Source organism: Juglans regia, chromosome 11 (assembly GCF_001411555.2).
Source record: "Juglans regia cultivar Chandler chromosome 11, Walnut 2.0, whole genome shotgun sequence".
In the NCBI taxonomy this organism is placed as follows: domain Eukaryota; kingdom Viridiplantae; phylum Streptophyta; class Magnoliopsida; order Fagales; family Juglandaceae; genus Juglans; species Juglans regia.
The window spans coordinates 27,830,394-27,854,656 of record NC_049911.1 but is presented as its reverse complement, the minus strand read 5'-3'; the positions used below and the strand labels follow the sequence as shown (position 1 = coordinate 27,854,656).

At 36.7% G+C, this 24,263-nt stretch overlaps 2 protein-coding genes and 1 pseudogene across 3 annotated transcripts; all 3 read right to left on the bottom strand.

Moving 5' to 3' along the window:
• Positions 1 to 864: 864 nt before the first annotated feature.
• Positions 865 to 4,712, bottom strand: LOC109002919 (nitrate regulatory gene2 protein-like). Of its 2 annotated transcripts, none has more exons than XM_018980843.2 (4): positions 3,633 to 4,712; positions 3,347 to 3,534; positions 1,971 to 2,194; positions 865 to 1,770 (listed from the first exon to the last, which is right to left on the bottom strand). In XM_018980843.2, the coding sequence occupies exons 1-4, from the start codon at positions 4,375 to 4,377 to the stop codon at positions 1,083 to 1,085; spliced, it is 1,845 nt and encodes a 614-aa protein (XP_018836388.2). In that variant the 5' UTR covers positions 4,378 to 4,712; the 3' UTR covers positions 865 to 1,082. The 2 variants fall into 2 exon arrangements, with proteins under 2 accessions (XP_018836388.2, XP_018836389.2); XM_018980844.2 differs by having other exon boundaries at positions 3,347 to 3,531; positions 3,633 to 4,711.
• Positions 4,713 to 8,227: 3,515 nt separating this feature from the next.
• Positions 8,228 to 9,338, bottom strand: LOC109002899 (annotated as a pseudogene).
• A 10,895-nt stretch (positions 9,339 to 20,233) lies between these two features.
• Positions 20,234 to 22,667, bottom strand: LOC109002921. Its single transcript, XM_018980845.2, has 2 exons — positions 21,812 to 22,667; positions 20,234 to 21,232 (listed from the first exon to the last, which is right to left on the bottom strand). Exons 1-2 carry the CDS (start codon positions 22,352 to 22,354, stop codon positions 20,450 to 20,452), a joined length of 1,326 nt encoding a protein of 441 aa, XP_018836390.2. The 5' UTR covers positions 22,355 to 22,667; the 3' UTR covers positions 20,234 to 20,449.
• Positions 22,668 to 24,263: the final 1,596 nt, after the last annotated feature.

The window sequence follows — 24,263 nt, the reverse complement described above, 5'->3', positions numbered from 1 at the left end:
TCACATTGACTTATGCATATTTGAGACAATTAATTTTTTGCTAAAATAAATTTTTTTATATATATTTTATAATTAACATCCACTACATATATTTGACATTAATAATACAAATGTAATAATAAAAAATATAATTTTTTTTATATATTATATTAAAAATATAATAAAATGAAAATATATATAATATATTATAATAATAATAAAATAAATGTGCAGGTGAATATTTGTTGTGTTATTGAAAGAGAGAGAAAATAAAAGGATTGTGAGAGAGAGAGTGAAAGGAGAGAGAAATAATGATTAAAATATATATTGTGGAATAAATAGTAGTTATCCAAATTTAGATAAATACTGTTCATAGCTAGCTAAATATTTATTTAGATATGCATAAATTAATGTAGAGAATTTTAAGGCCATATTATGTAAATATGACTTTATATATACATATGTATATAGATATACATAGACTAATGTGGATGTTCTCAGCCACTAAAGTCCCATTTGGCGTGTGTGCGTGTGTTTCTAAGCATCCCCATTTGGTTTCTCCACTTAAGATAAATACGTATAAAATGGTAAAGGTCAAGATCCAGCAGCCATCTGCCCCAACAGCCCCTACTCGGCGAGGTCATTGTCAAAACATTATCAAACCACTCATTCCTTTTCCAATCAGTAACTAATTATATTATGCCATTTTATTGGATGTATGACTTGCTTCTTTCTTTCTCAGCAGCTTTGGCAGCTCTACCCGAGGGCTGAAGATACAAAGATATTGGATTGGAAGTCAAATATTCGCACTCAAGTTAAAGGAATGAAAAGGCTATAGAATCAAGCCTCGTTGACTTGGGAATGGAAATGATAAGCACAAGAAAGTTCAAGTTCCCCACCAAACCAATTGATAACACTGAACAAAATCAGGATCCACTATCAATAATGTAACACAAATTTCCTCTAGAGGAAGTTAAAATATCTATAGTCATATATTAAGCTGGAATATAGCATGATATACCATGGATATGCATAAGAAAGAATGATCACATATGATCACATATCACCTTATCTGTAAAAATATACGAACCGAGACAACACTCTCAGACATGCCCGTCTTCTTGAATGCGTTGGCAAAGCTCCTCATAAGCTTCCACAGAGTTGGCTGTAAACCTCTCCATGGCCCCAAAAATCGTTTTCAGACCTGATAACAGACTGCTAGAATTCACAATCTCACGCCTAGGCAGGACATGAACCATCTTTTTTTCTCGAGCCTGCACCATCTTTTGTATCCTTTGCTCCTCCCTGTCCAAGATTTTAAGTTTTCTCTCCACAGCCTTGTCTGCAGCTGACCTTAGCTGCATGTCCGCAATATGCGGTTCCAAAAGTTGATTTAAGGTCATGAAAAATCCCTGCATAGCTTCAATCACTTCCTTCTCTGAGACTTTATCCATGGCTTGTGACCACCGGTTACAGATCACAAACACAGGAGGTGCACCAATCTTAGCAGGGGAGAAGGGCACTGTACCATTAAGTGTTTCTTCAGGTTCATAATGCACACATCTCAAAAGCCAACCATTTAAAGCCTTGGCATGGGCCTTTTGGATGTCAATCCAATTAAAGAAGCAAAGGTTCCAGTTTTGAAGCTCAAATTTGAGTTCCATGGCAGCTTCAAGATCAGCATAATTGAACTTCCCATTGGATTTAATGCAATCTAGAATTTTGCCGCCTCCAACTGCTTCGCACTGACACCTGTGGCAGTCTAGCATGGCTTTCCACATACCAACTAACCTGAAATAAATTAGACACCACAGATAAAATTATTACACAAAAACTATCATTAGCTAGAAAACTTAACCAAATGGTAAAGTCAAGCCATATTGTGCTGATAATCACCACTATCACTGAATCACATGCAGTGCAAACACAGGAAACAAAGTTACAGAGGTATTTAAAATACATTCTCATGCCAAATTGGAAAAATCACGTACACAAGAATTAATTTATTGATCTGCTGCAACAACTCTTCATCCCTCATCCTGTTTATTGTAATTGCTGTCCTATCAATAACCTGAATTGAAATTCTCATATTGGTAGATAAACTCCTGATCAAATATTGAACTGAGTCAACTTTAGAAGCCTCAGCACCCTTTTTATTCAAAAGTTTCAGCTCCCTGCACTTCTTATCATGAATTGCACGAAATTTTTCCAGAGCCTACAAAATAACAAATACCATCTTGACTTACAATTAGTAACTTAACCACTCATACACAAAGGAGGCACAATGGCCGGCATAAAATAACTAGTGTGGGAACAAATGGGAAACATATTCGAGCATATCGTATTTCTGTAGGTAATTACCAACCGAATGAGAAAAAAAAAAAAAAATTCTCGAATAGTTCACAAGATCTGGAAGGTCAATTAACATAACCAAGTCACTACAACGCTTAATCCTCAGTTATCATAGTCATGACTTGTCTCTGAATTCAATAGGATTGCTTTACAATTTTGTTCTATTCTTCATTCTTACCAAGAAAGAGAATTAATCTTAATGCCCCATGAAAATGTTGTTTTCAACAATGCAGGACAATTAATATAGTTGGGGTTGGTGATAGGGAATACCACCACAATTAGTGTACCAAGTCATGATCACATAGTTCTCAGAATTTTAAGTTTTGCAGAACTATTATCCTGTTTGCATACTTAAAAATAAAAATTATCTATCCTGTTTGCACATCATTGAATGCAGCAAACAAACTGTGACAAACTATTACTTATAAAAAGTGAATAACCATGATATTTAGAAACCTCTAAGATAATGAGCACCTTCATGTATTCCACGACCAATAATAATCATCTCTAGTACTGCAAAACCATCTGTACCCCTTGCCATGATTTGGCCTTCATTCAATAACATAAGCAGCATTGTTAATCACAAAGAAATGAGTTGGGATAGGAATTTTAACATGAGATCAAAATGACTGATAATATCACACAGAGTGAAACTCCATAGTCCCTCCAACTCAAGATACATCCATATGATCATCTGAAAGGCAGACAAGCCATATAAGTTGCACGTTCGTCATCATAGGAAGCATAGATGCTCGGAACATCTTTTGGTTGACTTGCTATATGCCTAATTAAATATATAAATATACCCAACATACACGTATACGCGGCCGGATACAGCCAAACTAGGTTTGAAAAGGAAATATCAATTGAGAAAAAAGGCAGTACGTAGGCTTAGCCAAGCAGTAATTGGTACCCACGATTATTGGCACGAATGAGATAGTACCAAAGTAGCTGCTCTCACACTTTTCATTGCATAAATAATTCAGATCGGCTTTTTGGGCAATCAATTGCATACCTTGACTTCAGTATAGAGCTTCTCCTCCCACATGCACAGCTTCTCCAAAACGGAAGAAATGTTCTCAGAACCCAAGCCCATATCTCGATGATCAGAACTAGTATTCTTCTTAATCAACGGAGAGAATTTTTCCACGCTTCTTCGTGGCAAAGACGGAGTTATCGCGTGCAAAACCTTGCATGAAGCTACTTCAAAAAGAGCCACCAAACTCATATCTTATGAGAAATGTACTTCCAAAAAAAAAAACTCATTAAATTTAAGAAAGGAACAGAAATGTCAGAAATACCTTGATTAACGGCAACTTTATGATGATAATGGAATATTCCAACCTCTAGCAACTTTAAAACTTCATTGCCTGAATCTGAAGCTTTATCAAACAGAACCTGAATTTCTCTCATTGCTTCGGAGACACCGCGTGTGGCGGTTGGAGTCTCAGGCCGATCTTTCTCCGAAACAACTTTGTTCTCGGCCGACAAATTCTGCACATCTTCGTTGGATTTTACGTGTTCCTCGGTTTTCGTCTTCACCGGCTCGGGCTCGGAATCGGGGACTTCCTCTTTGTGATTGAACAGCGGTTCGTATCGGTCATACGCGTCGAAAAAATTCAAGAAATCCCAAGCCGAGTTGCTCGCAGGCGGCGGCGAAGGTGCTAAGCTTTGGTGATGACTCAGGAAGTCGTGGTGTATTCGGCTAAAGTAGTCTATTTCTTTCTCTGCGTCATCCGCTTCGGAATCAGAACGGAATTCGAGGTGAGAATTTGCTTTCGAATCTGATTTCGAGCTGGAGAGGGAAATACAATGAGGCGGAGAAGATTTTGAAGGTTGAGGAACCGGATCAGAATCAGAATGCTCAGTGATCTGCGTAAAGAAACGGTGAAGAGTGGGGCCGAGCGTGTTAAGGGACTGCAAGTACGCAATATGGGCATCGGCGAGGGAGTAGCTCAGGCGTAATGCTTCCTCAAGGAAATTGCAGCGGTCGCGGCATAAAGCCACCGCCGGTAGGTCGTCGAGCTTGGAGGCGCCGCAGCCCATGAGTAACACGTGCAGGTCAGCGGAGTGAGAGAGAAAAGTATTTGAAACCCCAGGGGTTTATGAGGTACGAGGGAGAGATTCCAGGATTCGTGTCTTGCATATATAACGGTCTGAATATGAAGAGTAGAACAGAACAGAAAGAAGAGAAGAGAACAGGGAAAGCTTGAGAATACATACCATATTGTACGATATGAGAAATAATTGTCGGATATGATTTGCACATTTATTTTACGCTGCGTGACGGAGATTCCAGAGTGGAGACTGGAGATCAGACAACTCAGGATTTCTTTCTACTTTTTTAAGTTTGAACTGTGAGGAAAAGAGTGGCGGGATTGGCTTATTTTTGCATTAACGTCTCTATGGTTTTCCTTTCTTTTTTTTTTTCATTAGTAGCACTCCTTCATTTATGTCACATATTTTCTAGATATATGAAAGTTTGTATGAAAGATTAATTTTTAAAAAAAAAATTGTCGGGTTGTGTAAATATTAAAATAGATTTGTCGAGTTGTATAAAATTTTATTTGAAAACTATGCCGTTGACATTTTTTTTATGTTTTAAATAATCCACTATCTTAATTTTATTGATAATTTTTATTTAATTTTATTGATAATTCTCACTTATAATGAATAAAGACATTGGAGAAGAGGAAGCTTGAGGGTTACTATTAAAAATTTTAATTAATTTGAATTAAAAATATTTTGCATGAAGTGAAGAGACTTTAATTAACAACTATGATCTAGATTAACTTTAAAGTTTGGAAAAATACCTCGTATTGTCTTTAATAATAGTATGCACTGTGATTATTTTCAATAGGAGTCGGACACATGGTACAGGCACCAACCATACCGGGCTATGCTACGTTGCCGAGACAAGAAAATTAATTAGAAAATAAAAATGAGATTAGTCATGATTCAAAAATGTGATTGAGGCATAATTGCAACGCTCCACATCTGATATTAGAGAACTTGACAAGCCAACGGTAAAACTTGGTTGCCAAAAGCGAGAGGATGATGGGCTAAAGTTTTAAGCTTTATTATTGTCGATTGATAGCATTATATCCATTGATTTCAGTACATGCCAAAAACGATTTATAAAGTCAAATATCATCTCAATTAGGTTCATCTCTTTAAGCAAATGGACCATTATGTTTAGGGGTAAAAAAAAAAAACAACTCTTGAGGAGAAGAAGCAATTCTATAAAGGTTGTGCTTTGACAATGCAAGATCAAAGATTGAGCAAAGATCCACGTCCATGATGGGGATTTGAATCCGATGTTACCTCAAAAGGAGAGTTTTGGGTGGAATTACAACTCAACGTATTTTTGTCTGTACTACCACTTGCTCTTTAGTTTTGGAGGTGTGGGCAGGTTAGTGCATAAAAAACAGAAGGTATGGGGCATGGTCCTCTTCTGCTAGATATATCACAATTCTTTTTTTTTTTTTTTCTTAAAAAGGTTGGAAGAGGCGACAAAAAGATGACTTCTCTATCAGAATGTGACCATAATAGCATCCAATCCGCTAAGAAGCTAGATAGGAGGAGCCTAGATGACAAGAACCACAATCGCTCCTTACAAATCGAACTTGAGTCATAATCTGACCCCAACTCCACGAGATCATTAATGGTTCATAAGCCAATGGATCAATTCAATCTCAAGATCTAGTGCCCACTGTCAAATTCACGAACTACTGAGCCACCACCCTCAATGGTAGGTATACCACAATTCCTAGAAAAAAAAATTATTATTAAAAAATTATTTTTTGAATAACTCTCATTTTCTTTTAAAAAAATTTGTAAATTCCGAACAAATAATTTCGAGTGGTACTATTCAACCGCCCCATTATTTTGTCCCCACAAAAAGATTAGTAGTAATTTAGAGAGGTGAAAAAGATAGGCTAACGAGCATTATTTAATAATTTATGCCTTTTCTCGTACGGATAGAGATAAAGACAGGGCACGGAAGGGTCCCCCACATGTGGTGCTAGGAAGTGAAGATTTTGAAGTTACCAGCCCAAAGCACTGCATCTGTAGAGTAGAAATGGAAATCTAAAATCATTGGTTGGAAGAAAGATACATTTGTAAAAGGTAGAACCAATGAGAGAAGCCCAAAACCGTCCTTGCAGAGCTTTGAATACGGGCCCGGTTAATTGCTTTCGTGTGTTATTTAGCTTAGCCAGTTGTCCCCATGGTCTCTGTTGCATCAGGGAAACACCTTTTGCGGGTACTTATTGACTGGGTAAAGTCGTTAAAGTTTTGTCTGGACTCAGGAGTGGAGACGATTTTTGAATTTCTGCAGTTCAATCATGAAAAAAAATGAATGATTATGTTGGTTCATGCAACCGGAATTTCACCTCAAATTAATATCATGATTTAGGCTCCACAATTAATATGGCTGCCTGGCCGTGAATACTGGATCTACTACTCAAGCCAACAACCAGATTCAAAACTAGTGTCCTTGCTTCAATTTCTTGGAGAATCAATCACAGATCAAGGAACACGAGATGATGAGTACAAAAAGATCGAACATTTCGGAGCACATGCTACTGACATGCATGAACCAAGCAGTACTGAGTGTCACGAGCATTGAAACTATAGATGTTGATAATTAAAATATTGTATAAGAACATATGTCGGCAGAAGTGCCAAAAGGCAGACTCTCTAATATTATACATTATATATATATATATATGGTCGTAGGGGAGGGACACTATTTGTGATGCTTTGAGGATTATTATACCGTGTGGTGGTCCATCTTGTTCATGACTTCAACGGCCTTCTGATTATCATGATGCTTATCAACAACCACCCCGCAACAAAAATCCCAATATATATGATAGAAATATTGATAAAAAAATAAAAAAGAATATTCAAATGATTTATATTGTAAATCCCAAGCCATATATATTACTTATATCTATACTCTAAACAGACTAATTAATATTATAAATTAGAGTTTTTTAAATTTATTATAAAGAATACCAACTTCTCCCATGAAGCAATATTGCAAAGTCAAAAATAAATAATTGATGAAATTGATAAGAAAAATATTGGTCCAAAACTAGCTAGATTAACCTTACTGAGCAATGCCGAACAAACGGCCTTCAGCTCAGCCCAAAACTGACTGGAAAGCCCAGTCAGATGCTTTTCTTTCTAGAATTCAAAACAGGCCTGATGACCAAGCCCAGTATACGACCCAGGAGGAGGATCGAAGAAGGCGGGGGCGGTCTTATGATCAACAGTAATAATAATAAAGTTCAATTATTTTCATGATTTTATTTTTTTTTTTTAAATAAAAGATTCGTAAATAATGGAGATTGGAGTGCATGCAGGAACATGATGGGCATAAGATAGTATCGAGCTGGGACCACCTGTGTCTCTTTATTCTTTGTTTTACTTTTTCGTGAGGGAGAGCAGATTAAACATGCTAAGGCTCGGAGCTAGCTAGATAGAATTGGCTGTTAATGCCGGTACGTACAGAATCCACTTTTTGCACAGCAACTACTCCTAAATTTATAAAGATAGCAACGGCCAAATTATAATAGGCAGAAGCCTTCTTAAATGAAAATTTTCAATTCATAAGACTAATTACAAGAAGATTGTTTATTTATGATTTTTTTTTTTAATAAAAATGATTATTTTCTTTAAAAATAACAGTGATGTGTTTAGCAACGTGGGCATGAATGAGATTATAATTATGTGAATATATTCTCTGTATCTACTATTAACATGATACTGTACAGCTAATTTGTAAGTGTTGTTCATGTTTATTTGCTGCGCGCACTACAATTTCTCCCAACTCTCTCTTTTTTTTGCTTTTCTAACTTGGTTTGAAAAATAAAGCAACGAACACGGTACTCATTAATCTAGAACATGCAACTCGTCATGTATCAAATGATTTACAGAAAACTTGAACTGTACACCAATTATATTCATTTCAATCTCTGTTCATCAAGATGGATCCTAATATTTAATTTTCATTTATGACAATTACATCTACTGTTATTGAGTGAGAGCATTGAGTAGTGAAACCCTTGCGTTGATCAAACTCCTAAACACTCTCTCGCTACCATTTTCAATATCACCAATACAGACTTCCATATCCTGCATTTTCTTCAGTGCCATCCTCACCTCCTGATCTTCTGCCTTCTTTCTCAAACCCCACAAGCTCTCCACCCCAACTTGTTGAAATTCTGCAATACCCTCCTCCACCTTGGTTTTTTTCGCCTTCTTGTATAACCCCAGCCCCATCCACGACGATTTCCTCGACGTAAAAGACGCCGATATTCCATTAAAAAGCGCAACCGAAACCGTCACGGTCGCCTCAATCACATCTCCGATGACACCCATTAGCTAGCTCTGCGTCTCCCACCGATACGGTCTCCGATCTTGCTGGAACCCTGACATTCCGTACGGCGGAGACGAGCTTTCCCATTTCCTTGGCCATTTGCTTTATAGATTTTACGTACGAAACAACCTTCGACTCGTCTCTCTTCCTCATTGCCACCTGCGCCGCCGATTGCACCTCTTTCAAAGCCAAAACCGACGTCCGGAAGATTCCATATACGTCAACAAATCGAAGAAAATCTTCTAAGAGTTTCTCGACCCACAGGGATTGACAACGTTGTCGTAGTGTTTCCTGTGTCTGAGGGAGCTGAAGAATGTCGTCGAGGTAGTCATGGACGTTCTTGAGACGACTCAATCCGTCGCACAGCCAAGACGAAGTTCGGGAGTCCGGCTTGGAAACCCATGATTTGAGCTCGGTGATCTCATCCTTAAGCTGGGAGATCTGGGGGTGGGATCTGCATGGAAGACTGACGGACCTGATGTGGTAAGAAATGGGCAGCTTAGCCACTGGACGGTTGGGATTGATTTTATTAGGGAACGAAAGAGAGCGTCTAAAACGGCCAACCATTTTCTCTCCTTTACAAAGCTAAAATTCAGTTTCTCGAAAATTTTCTGCAACAGTTGCGTTTGGCATGGAGGAAAAGATAAAGAGAGAGTTGTATATATATAAAGGGTGGACGCGTACAACTAAGGCGCACGAGGGGGGAGAGGAGGAGGCGTGGCGCGGGTGCCGGGGGGCTGGATCCGCGAATAAATCCAGGCTGTTCGGGCAGATCAAGTGGGGGTGGGAGGCGTGTAGTATAATGAGGGGGACACCACGTGGGTTTGACACGCTGGCTTCGCTCGACTGTTGGGGCAACTTGTTACTTCTTATCATTGGGTGTGGGCACAAGGTCCAACTGACAGAAACATGTACGTAGGCAGCTTGGACTTAAGACTTGGCAGAATTCGTACATGTGTATGGTCCAACTGTAGCATGGTCCTATATGCGTATTGATCATTGGGTGTGACTCACTCGTATAAAAAAAAAAAATCATCCCAACATCTATATAGTTTTTCCAATAAATATTAAATAATTATATCACCTTAGAGGATGATAACAAAAAAGATAGCATATAATATATATTTTCTAATACATATATACTTTATATATAATAGAACTTATATATATAATATTATCTTTTAAATATGCGTTTAATGACACTTAGATTAACCAAAGTTAATTTTGGTGCAAGGTGATCTTGATCATCGTCTAAATTAGTAAAAGGAAAATATATATATATAAAATTTCCAGCTTCCAAAATTAAAGATTTTTTGTAGGATGCCAACTCATTCTGATATTTGTATAACTAAGTAATCATAGAACATGCAATATCAGGGGCTTCTTGCTAGCTGTCACTATAATAGTAGAACTAGTAGTACTGCTCCTAGCTCTGAATCTCTCATCTGCAGTACGTAACGGCGCACTGGGTGTTCTTCAGGCTCTCTGTCAACGCGTATCGATAATCGGCCTGTGGATGCATGATGGGTTGTGTGCTATTCTGCTAATTATAATGTTTCGCCTATTTCTTAATTATCGCAATTACAAATTAACTCGAAGAAGATCACATTGGAATTTGGAACTTATCAACATCGCACGATGAAACTTGGGATTTTAAGAACGTTACGTGGAACCCCAAGTATCCCGGAGATATCTCATGTGGTGCATAACGTGAATATTTTTTAAGAGCAATGCTAGATACAGTCTTTAAATGGGGACTGCAATACAAGCTTAGGTAATTTTATCTTTAATTTTTTTAAAAATTACAAAACTATCCCTCTTGAAATGATGTTTTTTCTCATTTAATGAAGGACCTGCACATGCAGTCCTCAAGTGAAGACTGCAAATAGAATTTCTCATTTTTTAAATCCATGTTTATGATAAACTCCAAGTCGAAGACGATTTGTATCATTCAAACTGTATAAAATGATTTAACCCTCCTTTTTTATAGTGATTATTAATGTAGAAGCATGCGCTAATCCATATGCAGTGCTGGACCAGAATCGATCTTATCTTTGGGGCCTGAAAAAGTATATATCTAATCTATTATAATAAGTGGTTATCTAATTGTGAATAATAATTTTTATTTACTTTTTATTAATTTTTTTTGTTTTTTCGTTAAGTCATATTTTACTAAAAGGTATTTAAAATTATTGACAATTTGACGTGTAGCTCTCTTATAAAACTTAATAAATGATCATGTTTAGATTTTTTTTTTCTTTTAATCTTGATTTTTTTATCTTTCTTTAATCTTGTATTTTATTTTTCCAGAAAAATAAACTACTGAATTTTTTATTTATTTAAATAATTATGTCAAGTGCATCCCAGAACTAACACACCCGGGGCCGTTCCCTAGTATATATATATAAGTTATATAAATTACTGTCTTTTTAGATATTTCTTTTCAAAATTTATATAACGTTGCATGTGTTAATTACAAAAATATTTATAAGTTCAAGATACAAAATGAAATCAACATATTAATTTAGGATTATGCGACGTGTGTGATCTACATAATAAAGCTCACAAATTAAGATTAATTAAGATGAGAGTCTTGATCTCTCATTAAGGAAACTACACCTTAACATGTTTGCAGGTCATGTAAACAAACAAAAATATTAAATGTTACTCAGAAAAAATGGACAAGATTCATATGCATAAAGAATTAACAAAGTATAAGAGAACAGAAAAAAAAACAAAAAAATAAAAATTCTGAAAATGGTAGTCCATAAGAGAGAATAGATCAGATCAAGGGTACGTATGCATAGGGGTGATTAACGGTCCGGTCGGACCGAACGGACCAACCGTTTCGGTCCGGATCGGACCGGACCGAGACTTAGACCGGTCCGGTCCGGTCCATATTTTAAAGGACCGAAATCATTCGGTCCGGTCCACGGTCCACGGTTTTTTCGGACCGGGCCAGACCGCACCAGACCGAATGAAAAATTTAAAAAAAAAATTATATATATTTTATATATAATAATTGTACAATTAACAATATAAATTTTTAAATAAATTATTAATACTTGTTAATATTCTATAAATTAATAACATTTTATATATATCTTCATTTAACCTATCACTATTAACAATATAAAATTTTAAATATACTATTAACACTTGTTAATATTCTATGAATTAATAAATATATAATATCAATTAGATAATTATATAGTAATTATATAAATTAATAATATAATTTTCATCTAATTTATTATCATTGACCATATAAAATATTTTTTTATTGAGTTTGTTACATAATCCACATTAATAAGTCACTTAATTTAATTTAGTATTTTAAATAAATTTTTTTATTAATTATTTAAAAAAAAAAAAAGAGGGCGGACCGACTGGACCGGACTGTCCCTTTGGGTGTTCGGTCCTGTCCGGTCCAGAAAAATAATGGACCGAAAATTTTCGATCCATCGCCAGACCGGACCGTTTACAGCCCTACGTATGCATATGAATTTTTTTGTTTATATATATATATATTAACTTTTAGAAAATTGGTGACACCAATTTTTTTTTTACTTTTTAAGACAAATTTATATTCCATAAGATTATGATCAATTTTTACTAAAAATATTATTATTATTATATATTTTGGAGCTATTGTTTTAATTTAATTTAATTTTTTTGAGGAAATGTACCTTAAAATATATAAAAGGTGGGGGGATGTGTTTTCCAACTTAATTATATATGGAATGAATGCATTGTCTTGTCACTCGAATATAATTATTAAAGTACTCATGACCACCTATGTATACCCGACAAATACAGTGCCAATAATTCAAAGTTCCTTGCGACGTAGGCAGTTGTACTAGTGGTCCTCATTGGAACAACTATAACTAAGAATTTAATTCTAATGAAATCAATTAACCATTAGTTTGCCCAATTATAGTGAATTATGTACCATACAAGGAAATTGGTCGGTGGAATCCAACTATAATATGGAGCATTATTATTAGTACGATTTGAGGTCGCATGCATGCATGTATATTCATTAACATTTGTTATATATCATTTAGAACATACCCGAAATTTAACAATATTTTTTAAGTAATCTCTAATGATAAGTGTTATAGACATAAAAATATTTTATAAAAATAAATTTACGATCTGACATAATTTAATATGTTATATTACATCACATTAATTTATAAATTTATTTTTATAAAATCATATAAGTCTAAAAGATTTTCCATCTCCAATAAAAATGCATGCGATATTTTTTTTGGTACACGTTAACTTAAATTGGTGAACTTTCAAGGTGAGCAGTGACCATGTTGTGTTTATGACACGTAAGCTTTCTCTTTTAACTATCCAATCCCAATTCAGTTGATCATGAGTCAGCTCCCTCACCTGGTTTTGGAATTCAATAAATTAATTAAGAAAAAAGCTATTATGTCGTCTAATACTTACCGTTCAATTTGACCCTTTAATAATTTTCTTTATTTAATAATACAAAAAGTGATTTAAAATATATTAATATATTTTTTTAATTTTTAAAAATATTTAAATATATAAATAAATATGATAATATTGCAGAACCTACAATTCTTACCAATAATTGACCGATTTGCATATGATAATTTAAGATATTAAAAATAAAATAAAAAAAAGACCAACAAAAAAAATTAGAAAGAAAGAAAGAGAGAGGAAAAACTCGTAAATTGCAATACCATTCCCGCACCCTCCCTCATTCCGTCCGCACAACAGAGGTTTTTTCCAACGAATACTTTCAATCCCGGCCTACTCCCCTCCCACCTCTCTCACTCCCACGCGAATCTGAGCTGTAAGTTTTGTTTTCCTCCTTTTTATTTACATTTCAGACTAGTCATTCATAACTATTGTCGTTATGGTCTATTTTTTATGCTAAAATAATAAAATATTTTAGTAGTTATTTTTTGAATATTCTTGAAAAAACACCATAGTTATCCTATTGCAGTCTACCTATTTGTGATAATGAACCTTAAGGGTTGGTTAAAAAAAAATCAAATTATCCGAAAGTTTCATGTCTAAATATTCTTGAAAAAACTCCATTGGGTGCCTATAAGGGATGATGCAGTTGAGTTGATTTTGTCCATTCATGGGTTAGGTTGCATTTCTTGATTGAACTGTGCATACCATCTCATATATATTGTCCATCCATGACTTAGGTTGTATTTCTAAATTGAAAATGTCAATGTACAATACAAATCATGTTTTTTTCTGCATTTTTATACTCTGACTTTGTTTTGAATTTGGCTGGATCTTTTTATATTTATTCAAAAGTTAGACTTGCAATGGATTCCAATATAAATCTCTTAGAGAATGAATATGACGAGGTAGGAGTTGCTAATGAGCAACTCTTCAATGAAACCAATGAAGAACCTAAGGTTAGAATGACATTTATTCCTTGGTCCCTATGGCATCCTCTCCAATTTTACTTTCTTTGTAGTTCTTCTCAATGAACAAACAAGTTGTCATGAAAGAAATAAAATTAGAAGGAAAAAAAATCCAGACAGATTCATGAACTCAACAAGTGGTCACGATCGAAATAAAATTAGAAAAAAAAATAAATTTAGAGGTTCAAACAGAAGTGAAACACTTCAGACCAAATGAAACCCAGGTTCCACAAGTTTCACGGAGTAAATAGAAATCTAGATCCACAAACTCTTAAAAACAATTTTGAAAGAAAATTTAAAATAGAGAAATGAAACTTAGAGAGAGAAATATACAGAATAATTTCAGTGCGAGATGGAAAGGAGGGAGGAAGGTGTGCGAAGGTGATGGAGGTAGATCTGTGCGAAGGAGAAGGAGTAGTGAAGGGGTTAACTAGTTTTTCTTTTTTAAATGCTTTATACGGCCATTAAAAATATTACGTGCGGCATCGGTCAAGCATCGGTTAGACTCTCTCGGTCGTTCTTGCATTTTCCAAATAAATATAAATAAATAGATTTCAAAAATAACAAGCGGTACTGTTCAGGTAAGAATAGGACCGCTCATTAATTAAAGTTAGGGATGGGACATGACAGGTTGGGCTTGAATAAGTGGTCTGTCCTTGAGAGTAATTGAAGTCACGGGATTCCCTCTTCATTTTGACATTTAAGTCAGTCACGGTGGTAGTTAGAATGCATGAAAGCATGAGCTGATTTTAAGGTCTTCACGTTCGAATTATTCTGTTTTTGCAGAGGAAGAAAACATGCCTTTATACACATTGGCTGCATGGCATTGACTCAGCCCACATGCAGATTGATTAGATCGTATATCAGAATGTGTCACATTTTTATCATTTTCCACACCATCCAATTAATAGAAATATATTTTACAGTTTACACGTCAATCAAGCAATAATAATATATTACACTCTCAACATGAAACTTCATTCAGATTAAGAGGTTAAACCTACAGTGAGACATTGACTATGTTATCCATATTTCTATCATTCTATGTGTTGTTCACTGATTTTAAATAACTTGAGGATGCTTTGCGCCAGTCTTCTTAGGATTAATTCATGTAAGGTGTTTAGTCAAACTACGAAAAGCTTTTTACCTTTAATTTGGAACTACATGTTTATTTGCTCAGGTTCACTCAATTTGTTGATTGGAGGAGTCCAATCAACTTAAATGATTTAATACAAAGAGAGATAAATACAACATAATGTTCATGTAAAACTTAAAATCCTACACGGACATAATTAAATATTATAGAACTCACGTGATACATCTATCTTTCTTTAAAATTAATCTATTATTATTTGGGTCAATAATGATGTGTCAATATTTTGCCAAATCTCTTTGACCCAGATCTCTCTTAGCTCGAGCATTTAATGCAAACTGGTGACTCGGGTTAGGGCTTTCAATGTTGCGTGGCTTCTGGCATGATACTTTGAATGCGGCGTGACTCCCAGGGTGACTTTCGGCTGTGGGTAAACAACACGGTCAGTTTTGATCCCCTTCGTCAGATAATAGAGGGTCCTTCACATCTTTCATTTATCCTATTGACCTATTTCCTCGATGCTAGGTGTAACAGGAGATGTTAGAGTCGACAGGTATCATCTGTCCTCTATGTATGGTTTCTTGAGTTACATATGATTCTTTCTTTGATATAATCTTGAGCGCTGGCCCTTTTGGTGACTCTATGGCCTCAGAGTAGTGAGACTCGAGCTGGACTGAGACCCAGTGTTGGGTACAAGCCCATCCATAATGGGTCTGATGGGAAATACCTCTCACATCAAGCAATATAAAGCCTTTAGGGTTGCCCTTCAAACTGGCCCGCCCCCAATTCGTCAGTCTCACTGGAGGATGAGTGGGCAATCCACTCACCTTGGATGCGAGTGGGTTCCTGACTTAAAAACATACATACGGGTCTGGGGTGGGGTGGGTTCCCCACAGTCCACCTACCGTATAATATTAAAAAAAAAAAAAAAAACTCTACATATAAATACACTTCTGTTTTTTTATCTCTTCTCATTTTCTCCTCCAAGCCTCCAAGTTGATGTCCTGGTGGTACCACATGGTGGTGGGTCTCTACAATATAAGATCACAATCGCTGTTGTGGATCTATAAGTTAAAACCCACAGCTACGACTGTGGGTCTACGAGTTTTATGACTGACGATCATGGTTGTGGGTCTGCAAGTTTTATGACTTGCGGTCGCGGTAATGGATCTGTGGGGTTTTATGAGCCACGGTTGTGGGTCACGGTCACGATTTTGGGATTTGGATTTGTGTTTATGTGCACATATATGATATTTCTTGTTTGTTTTGTGCTATTCTATAGATGCATTTGTAATTTTGTATGATTTTTTGTTTTTTTTTTTTGTGAAAAGTATGTTGTTGGACCAAATGATCAGACGATGTGGCAAATTGGGTTGGAAGATGGTGGCGATAATCCACCCGCCCCAAAACGAAATAGATGGTCAAAGATAAGGGCGAGAACAAAGTGCTAGAGGATCAAGTTAGTCACCCCGTCGAAGAACGGGGTGCGGAACTAGTGGCTACCCAACCATATAGGGTGGGTAACAACCCTAGGTGTTATTCTTATATCCATCTCTTTACCCAAAAAGAAATGATTGTTATAAGCAAATTTCACTGATAACGTGATGAATCAAGATGTTCTTAAAAATACTAATTAAGAAATCGATAACTAGAAAGAATCGAACATTTTCAACAAGTTACTCGTTAGATTTCAAACTCAGGTTCGAAACACAAGGGAAGAGAATGGTGAGAAGAGGAGTTGATCTGGCTTTATAAGGCCCAGAGCTTAATTCCATTTTAATTCGGTCAGATGATTGCCTTGTTAATTTTCATAACTCATCTCATCTCATCATATAATTATAACTTTTCTAAATTTTCATACAAAATAAAATAAATAATTCAAAATTTTTAAATTTCAAAACTAAAATAATATTAAAAAAATATTCTAACAATATTTTATTCAACTTTTAATTTTAATTTCAACTCATTTCATCTCAAAAAACAAACGAGACAGATTATTCTTTAGTTTTTGGGACCAGCATTGTATTGCATGGCATTGATGGCTCATCCTAAACTAATAAGGAACAAGTAGTTTTAAAGCGAAATGATAGAGATCCCACTCATCGACAAACAATATCCTGTGGGAAGTAGCCTCTAGGCTAGGGGTGTTACCTGCCCCTACAGGGCGAGGCCACCCTTTCCCTGCACCCCGTCACGTATGGGAAGGGGGTGGGGTTCACCCCGGTCCCATGCCGCCGGGATGCGAGGGCGAGGTGTGGGGCAATCTGCCCTGCCCCTGTTGACTTAAAAAAATACTGCATTTTATTTGGTTTAAAAATTATTTCTTAGTCTAAAAGTAATTAAAAATTTTAAATTTTATAAATATTACTATAATTTAAAAATTATGTAATTTTTAAATTTACTAGTACATATTTTGTATAAATTATAGTGTATTAATTTTTAAATTATATAATTTTTAAATGTACCAGTACATATAACAAATTGTAATTATTATTTATATATATACGATTTGTAAAAATATAAATATATATTTATATTTATATATAATATATATCTGCCTATATCTTAAAAGTGTCTAAGACATCTATAGTAATGAACAATTTAACTCAATCCGGCGTCGTTCTTAACCCACCCAGCAGCATCGTCTTCTTCTTCTTCACGGCTCAATCGAATGAATCGCAGTGTGTGACGGAGAGGGAAAGGGACGATCGTTAAGGGTGTTCAACCGGTCCGAAACCCGGAAATCCGGGTGCATCCGGGCGGGTGAGAAGAATCCGGATCTGGTTACGGATCCGGTTCTATGACCCGGTTATCCGTAACCGGGTCATTTAAAAAAAAAAAACCGCCCCGTCGCTTAATCTCAAACCGCCCAGTTGCAGAAATGGAGATGTGGCTTGTTGGTTGTTTCCTGGACGTGGAGAAGTAGTGCAGCGTGGAGTTCAATAACTCTAGATGTGGAGGAGCTTCATGGCGAGAAGGGTGGTTGGTTTGAGGCCCACGATATCCTCAAATGATGCTCTGTTTTTTAGAAGTAAAACAGAGTCTTTTATGCGGGTGTTGTCGTGGCTGCAGCGGATGCATGGCAGTGACTGGGTGGTCCGTTGTGGTCAGGTGAGGTGCCATGGTAGTGAAACCGAGGTGGTTGAGACGTGAAGTGGTGGTTCGCGGAGGAGGCTGGGCACGGGCAAGGTGCAGTGCGCTGTGCAGGTTGACTGCGTGCATGGTGGTGGCATGGAGTTTACTCTGAGGACTGCAGCAAGTGGAGCTTCAGACGGTGGTGCTGCCGTGTGTAGGTGGCTGGGTACGGCTGCGGTAGCGCAGTGGTGGATGGCTGCCAGTAAGGTGGCCGTGCATGTGGGTTGTGCAGAGCTGGTTTCGTGGTGGCTAGGCAAAGCACGGTGCAACTGGGTTGGTGGCTGTTCATGCATGCTGGAGGTTAATTTCTCCAGCATTGTTCGTAAATGGCAACAAGACATTAAACAAGTGCTATAAATTTTTTTTTTTCAAGTTTTAAAGTCTTTTTTTTTTTTTTTTAAATAAAACATTAAAACCGGATTAAATCCGGTTATAACCCGGATCCGGATTAAATCCGGATATCCAGTTACAATCCGGTTATCCGCTCGGATTAAATCCAGATTTTAGCATCCGGATCCGGATCCGGTTATGGCCGGATATCCGGATCCGGTTGAACACCCCTAACGATCGTGGTGGCTGGGTTTGGTAGAGATTGTCGCCGGTGTGAAGTGGTGGAGGTGTGGTGGCCTGGGTGGCCGCGTATGGCTGCGCTGGTTGAGAGAAATGGGAAAAACCCATTTCGGATGGGTTTCCGCGGGGGATAGATATGGCTGCGTGTGGGGGACATAGATGGTGGCTGGGTTGGTCACCGGCATGAGGGGGAGTCGCCTGTGCTGGTCGTGACGGTAGATGGCCACGTACGGCGGCGCCGGTTGAGAGAAATGGAAGAAACCCATTTCGGATGGGTTTCCGCGGGGGAGAGATAGGGCTGCGCGTGGTGGACATCGATGGTGCCTCGGTTGGTCGTCGGTGTGAGAGGGACTCCCCGGTGGTGGCGGTGAGGCTGGCCGGCGCACGACGGCGCTGGGCTGGGCTGAAGAAGAACGGCCCGTGCGGATGAATCGGGCCACAAAGAGAGAGATAACGTGAAGAAAAAAAAAATTAATAAAATCATTATAAATTCACTACAAAAAAATAATATATACAAAAAATCATAAACAAATTATCAGCAAGTAGAAATATTATTTATATCACAAAAAATCATTTTTATTTACTCTATTATTATTTAATTAGTTGTGATGTGAAGTATAAGACTGTCTAAATATTATATATATTTTTAATAGGAATTTTAAATTATTAACATAACTTGATGAAAGGTAGTAGAATTAAAAGACTCTTCAGTTAGTTAATGTCTTGTCAATGTACAATACACTCTTCAGTTAATGATATTATTAGAATTGTTTGGTCCAAACTCAAAATACAAATAAATGATGAAATTTTGTTAAATATTTTTAAAAAAGTAAAACTATATAAATAATTAAAATTTTAACATAATTTAAATATTATAATATTCTTAATTAACTAAAAGGAACCGTTACTGCTATCGAAAAAGTAGTCTGAAAATGTGTCCTGAATATGTATTTCATTTTTTTATTTTTCTTTTCTTTTTTTATGTATATTTTTAATCATTATAAACATTTTTAAAAAAAATAAAAAATTTACAATATCATTAAAAAATACTTCCTTAATCACTAGGTTAAAAAAAAAAAAATTAGGCAAACGTCCCTTGGACGTTACACTACCGCTAGTATATATACAAATGTAAGCGAGGGTTATACGAGATTAGGACCTGTCTACCACCTGCCCCGACTAGGCGTCCTAGATGCGGGGCGGGAGGCACCCCCACATGGGAGGAACGGGTAGGGCGGGGCAGCGTGCCTACTCTAGGCCCCATTTTTCAACGATTCCAACAAAGCGATAGGCATTTAACGAGCACGGTTTGACAAGTGATCGTGGATCACTTTTATCTGTTACCATAATTACTCCCATTCAAATCATCATAATGTTTGCACCATCTAACTCCACTACATCAATCATTAACAAATGCGCCTCTAATCGCTATGTATATAATAAAAACCGATAATGCCCTCTCAGTTTCTCTCTTTATACAATCTAACCGTCCAGAAGAAAAAAAAGTCAGTTGTTGGGCGCCGCCAGCCCCAGTCTACAAATCTCCTCCGCCGGCGGAGCCTCCCATGTCCCGGTTCTCATCCTCTTCATTTCGTTGAAACCGTCAATACATTCCCTAACCTTCAAATTCCGTATTCGCTTTCTGGCCGAGGCGAGTTTCTTCCCAGCGACTTGGTCAAATATTCTTTGCCACCCTTTCTCCCATTCCCCGTGAGCATCGCATAGCTCAAGCGTCCCGTTGCCCCAATCGGTCCAGCTCCACCATCGATAGAGAGACGGCATCACCTCAGCCACGCACTTATCTCGGCACACCGGCGTGCACGGCCTACATTTAGCCCCGCTCAGCGGCCCCGAGCTCGACAACGCGGCAACGGGAACGCCGTAATGGCTGGGGGGGAAAGAGTATTTCCGGTCGGTTACGACGCAGAAGGGGAGGCGATAGGTAAGGTAAGGGACCCCCTGGGTGGTAAGCTGCGCCCTGAACGCGGTCTCCGAGTTTAGCTGGGTGAACCCAGCAGATTCGAGCTTGGGGATGAGGGAAAGGCGGGAGAGAGCGACGGTGGAGGTGTTGAGGTCGCCAATTCCAAGCCGGTCGTTGAGCCCACCGTAGGTGGACCCGGGAGGGACCAAGTACTTGCCAGACACGAAGTTTCTGGGGTGGAGCGGGGCGTTCCAGTAGCCGTCAACTCGTGTTCGGACGATCCAATCGTATGTGAAGTTTTTCCGCTCTTGGTACTCACTGATCATGGTGAGGCAGCCCTCGACTAGGTTGAAGTATTGCAAGAGACCCTGCAAGAGACAGAAAATGAAAATACGGAAGATTCGTAATTCGTACGTGAAGGATACAGAGAGGGGGGAGGGGGTTCTTTCTTGCAACTTTCGCATTCATATAATAATCATATATCCTGGAAAGGTGGCGCGTGAGTTGGTAATCAACATGTTGGATGTCCTACCCTCACGCATGTACGCATTGTTATATTCTATTTTAACCTTTCTTTTTAAGTTTTTTTTTTTTTTTTTTTTTAAACAACCTTTCTTTTCAGTTGAACGACGGGGTTTAGACTTTACGCATACAAAACCGAACACGGAATTCGTGAGATGGAGAATATCGGAACGCACGCCATCTCAGATTCTCACGATCTCCGTGCTCGCTTAGATAATATTAAAGAACTGAGAAACAAATTAAAAATGGCGACACGGAATTCATGTGATGTAGGAAACGGTTGGCGACTGGTTTACGAATATACCATAACTCATTATTTATTTGTTTATTTCTTCTGTCTTCGTCAAATCAGATATCTATGCTTTAATTAAAACGAAATTGAAAATCGAGAAAAAAATGAAGGTAAGAAAAATAAACGGACAAACCTGGATGCCGCTTGGCGAGTTCGCCGCCGTGAGGACTCGGAGCTGCGAATCAGTCTGCGGCAGGGGTTTGGGCTCGAAGATTCGGACGGAGGCGAGTCTTGGCACGGTCTTCAGCAGTGAGAACTTGTACGAGTTCTGATCCAACGGGCTGTGCAGAAAAAGATCCGAATTCGGATACTCCTCCAGAATCTTCTCCACTATAGATGGTCCCGTGAGCTCGAACCTCCTGGCCCCTCCAACCAAACACACCGCCATTCTCGACCGATCCAATTCATCCTTCCTCCTTCTCCACCGAGCCTCCTCGGACTCGGTCCCGTTCAGCACCACCCGAGTAGTCAGAGGCGGCGGCTGCGACGAATTGAAAGTGACGTTTGCTGGCTGCTCGAATGTATGACCGAGAAGAAAAGACCGAAGAGGATCGAAAGAGGAAAGGGGGTTGGTGGTGTTGGGAGAGAGAGAGATAAACACGAGGAGAAAGAGGGGAGGGATGATCAGCAAAACAAGACGCCAATCGAGATCCGAAATCCATCGAGAAAATAGCATGGTGATTTTGAAATCGATCCTTATCACCTCTCAACTACATCTCCTCCCAAACTTGGGTGCTCCCATAAGAGATAGATGGAGAGAGAAACTCATGAACCCTGCGGCAGAAGGAAGATGACAGTGGCCCAGCCTTTTTGGCGTGAGGAGGTTTTAAAAAGTTGAGCTGGAATATTGAAGCTTCAAGGGGCGCTTTCGGAATTTAGAAAGTCCAATGCGTTTCGATAGAGTAAAATGTACTAATAATATAGCCCTTAGGCATTAGCTCTGCGGTGGTTTGGAATCGCGCCTCAGTTACCGATTTGCTGTACAAACTACAAAGTACGTGTGAAGCAGTTAGGTCACAACGTTGGTAGATATGATCTTTAGCCAAAGGTAGATATGAAATTCTTAATTCTCTTATTTATTACTATTTTTTTAATAAATATAACTATTTTTTTTAGCAATGCTACGTTATGAATCTAATTAATTTTGTTTTTAAATTTTTTTAAAATTATAAAATATCTTTATCAAAATTATATTTTTTTTATTTAATAAAAGGTTTACATATACAATCTCGAAAATTATAAATAGAATTTCTTTTTTATTTTTTTAATAATTTGAAGGCGCAGCCGCATCGTACTCGTATAATGATACTTGCTATATTAATCTGATTGTACTTGATGACTATTTTACTCGGAATATTACACATGGGAGAAAAAATGAAAAGAAAAATATAGAATTAAAAAAATAAATGAAACAATCTTGTGTTGATATAGAAAGATATCACTATCTTATTATTGATATAGAAATGGTGATGAATTTATTTGTATTTATAAATTTAAATTGGAAAGAGGAAAATAAAGTCCTTTAAAGTAGATTTCTCCTTAATTTATCAAACAATCTCTTAAAATAGCTAGTCAGAAGCTTCAACCGAGAGTTTCGTGAACTTTTCCTTTCCCTCCTCCTCTTCCAACTGGCCATTTTCCTCGGCATCTGTATTTCTTTATCTTTGAGCCACAGCAATATCCTAACTAAAAGATCGCTTTCAAAGACCGTCATCATTTGTTTCCCCCTCTTTGTGATATTTTCTTAAACAATATAATGTTACTGATTCAGTAAAAGTCTCAACATACCCCACCAAACAATTTGCACAGTGAAAATATAAATAAATAAATAAATAGATCAAATCATTCTAATCCTACAATTTATTAGAAGTAATGATATGCATATAATATATTATACAATATATTATATAATAATATTATAAAATGATTATAATTTTATAAAAATACTCTTTATTTAAAATATAATTATATAAAATATTATAAAAAATATTATGTATAAATTATTTTTTATTAGACAATGCTACAGCTCCCATTGAGACTCCCACTGGGTGTCTAGCATTGTTCTTTCAAGTGTTTTTTAAAATTATTTAATATATAGGTTATTTAGCACTTTTATGTATTTTTAAAAAATAAAATAAATTTAAAATATTATTAAAAAATACTTCTTTAATCAGTAAGTAAAACAAAATTATTAAAAAATAATTTCTTAATCATGAAGTAAAATAAAAAAAATATTTTTTAATAATATTATTAATTTTTTATTTTTAAAATATTTAAAATTATTAACATAATTTATATAAAAAAATAATACATATAAAAAAATATATATATTAATACAAGCGGTAGCGCTCAACTGAGCTGGAGCGGGACCATTTTCCTTTTTCATTTATGGGTGATGCTATAGCTTCGACTGGGGTTCTTGCTTGCTGGGGGTGCAGTATTATTTTATATGTGTTTTATTTAAATAATTTTTTATATAAAATTTTTAATATTTTTAAAAAATAAAATAAATTTAAAATATCATTAAAAAAATACTTTTTTAATCAAAAAGTAAAAAAATATATATTAAAAAATAATTTCTTAAA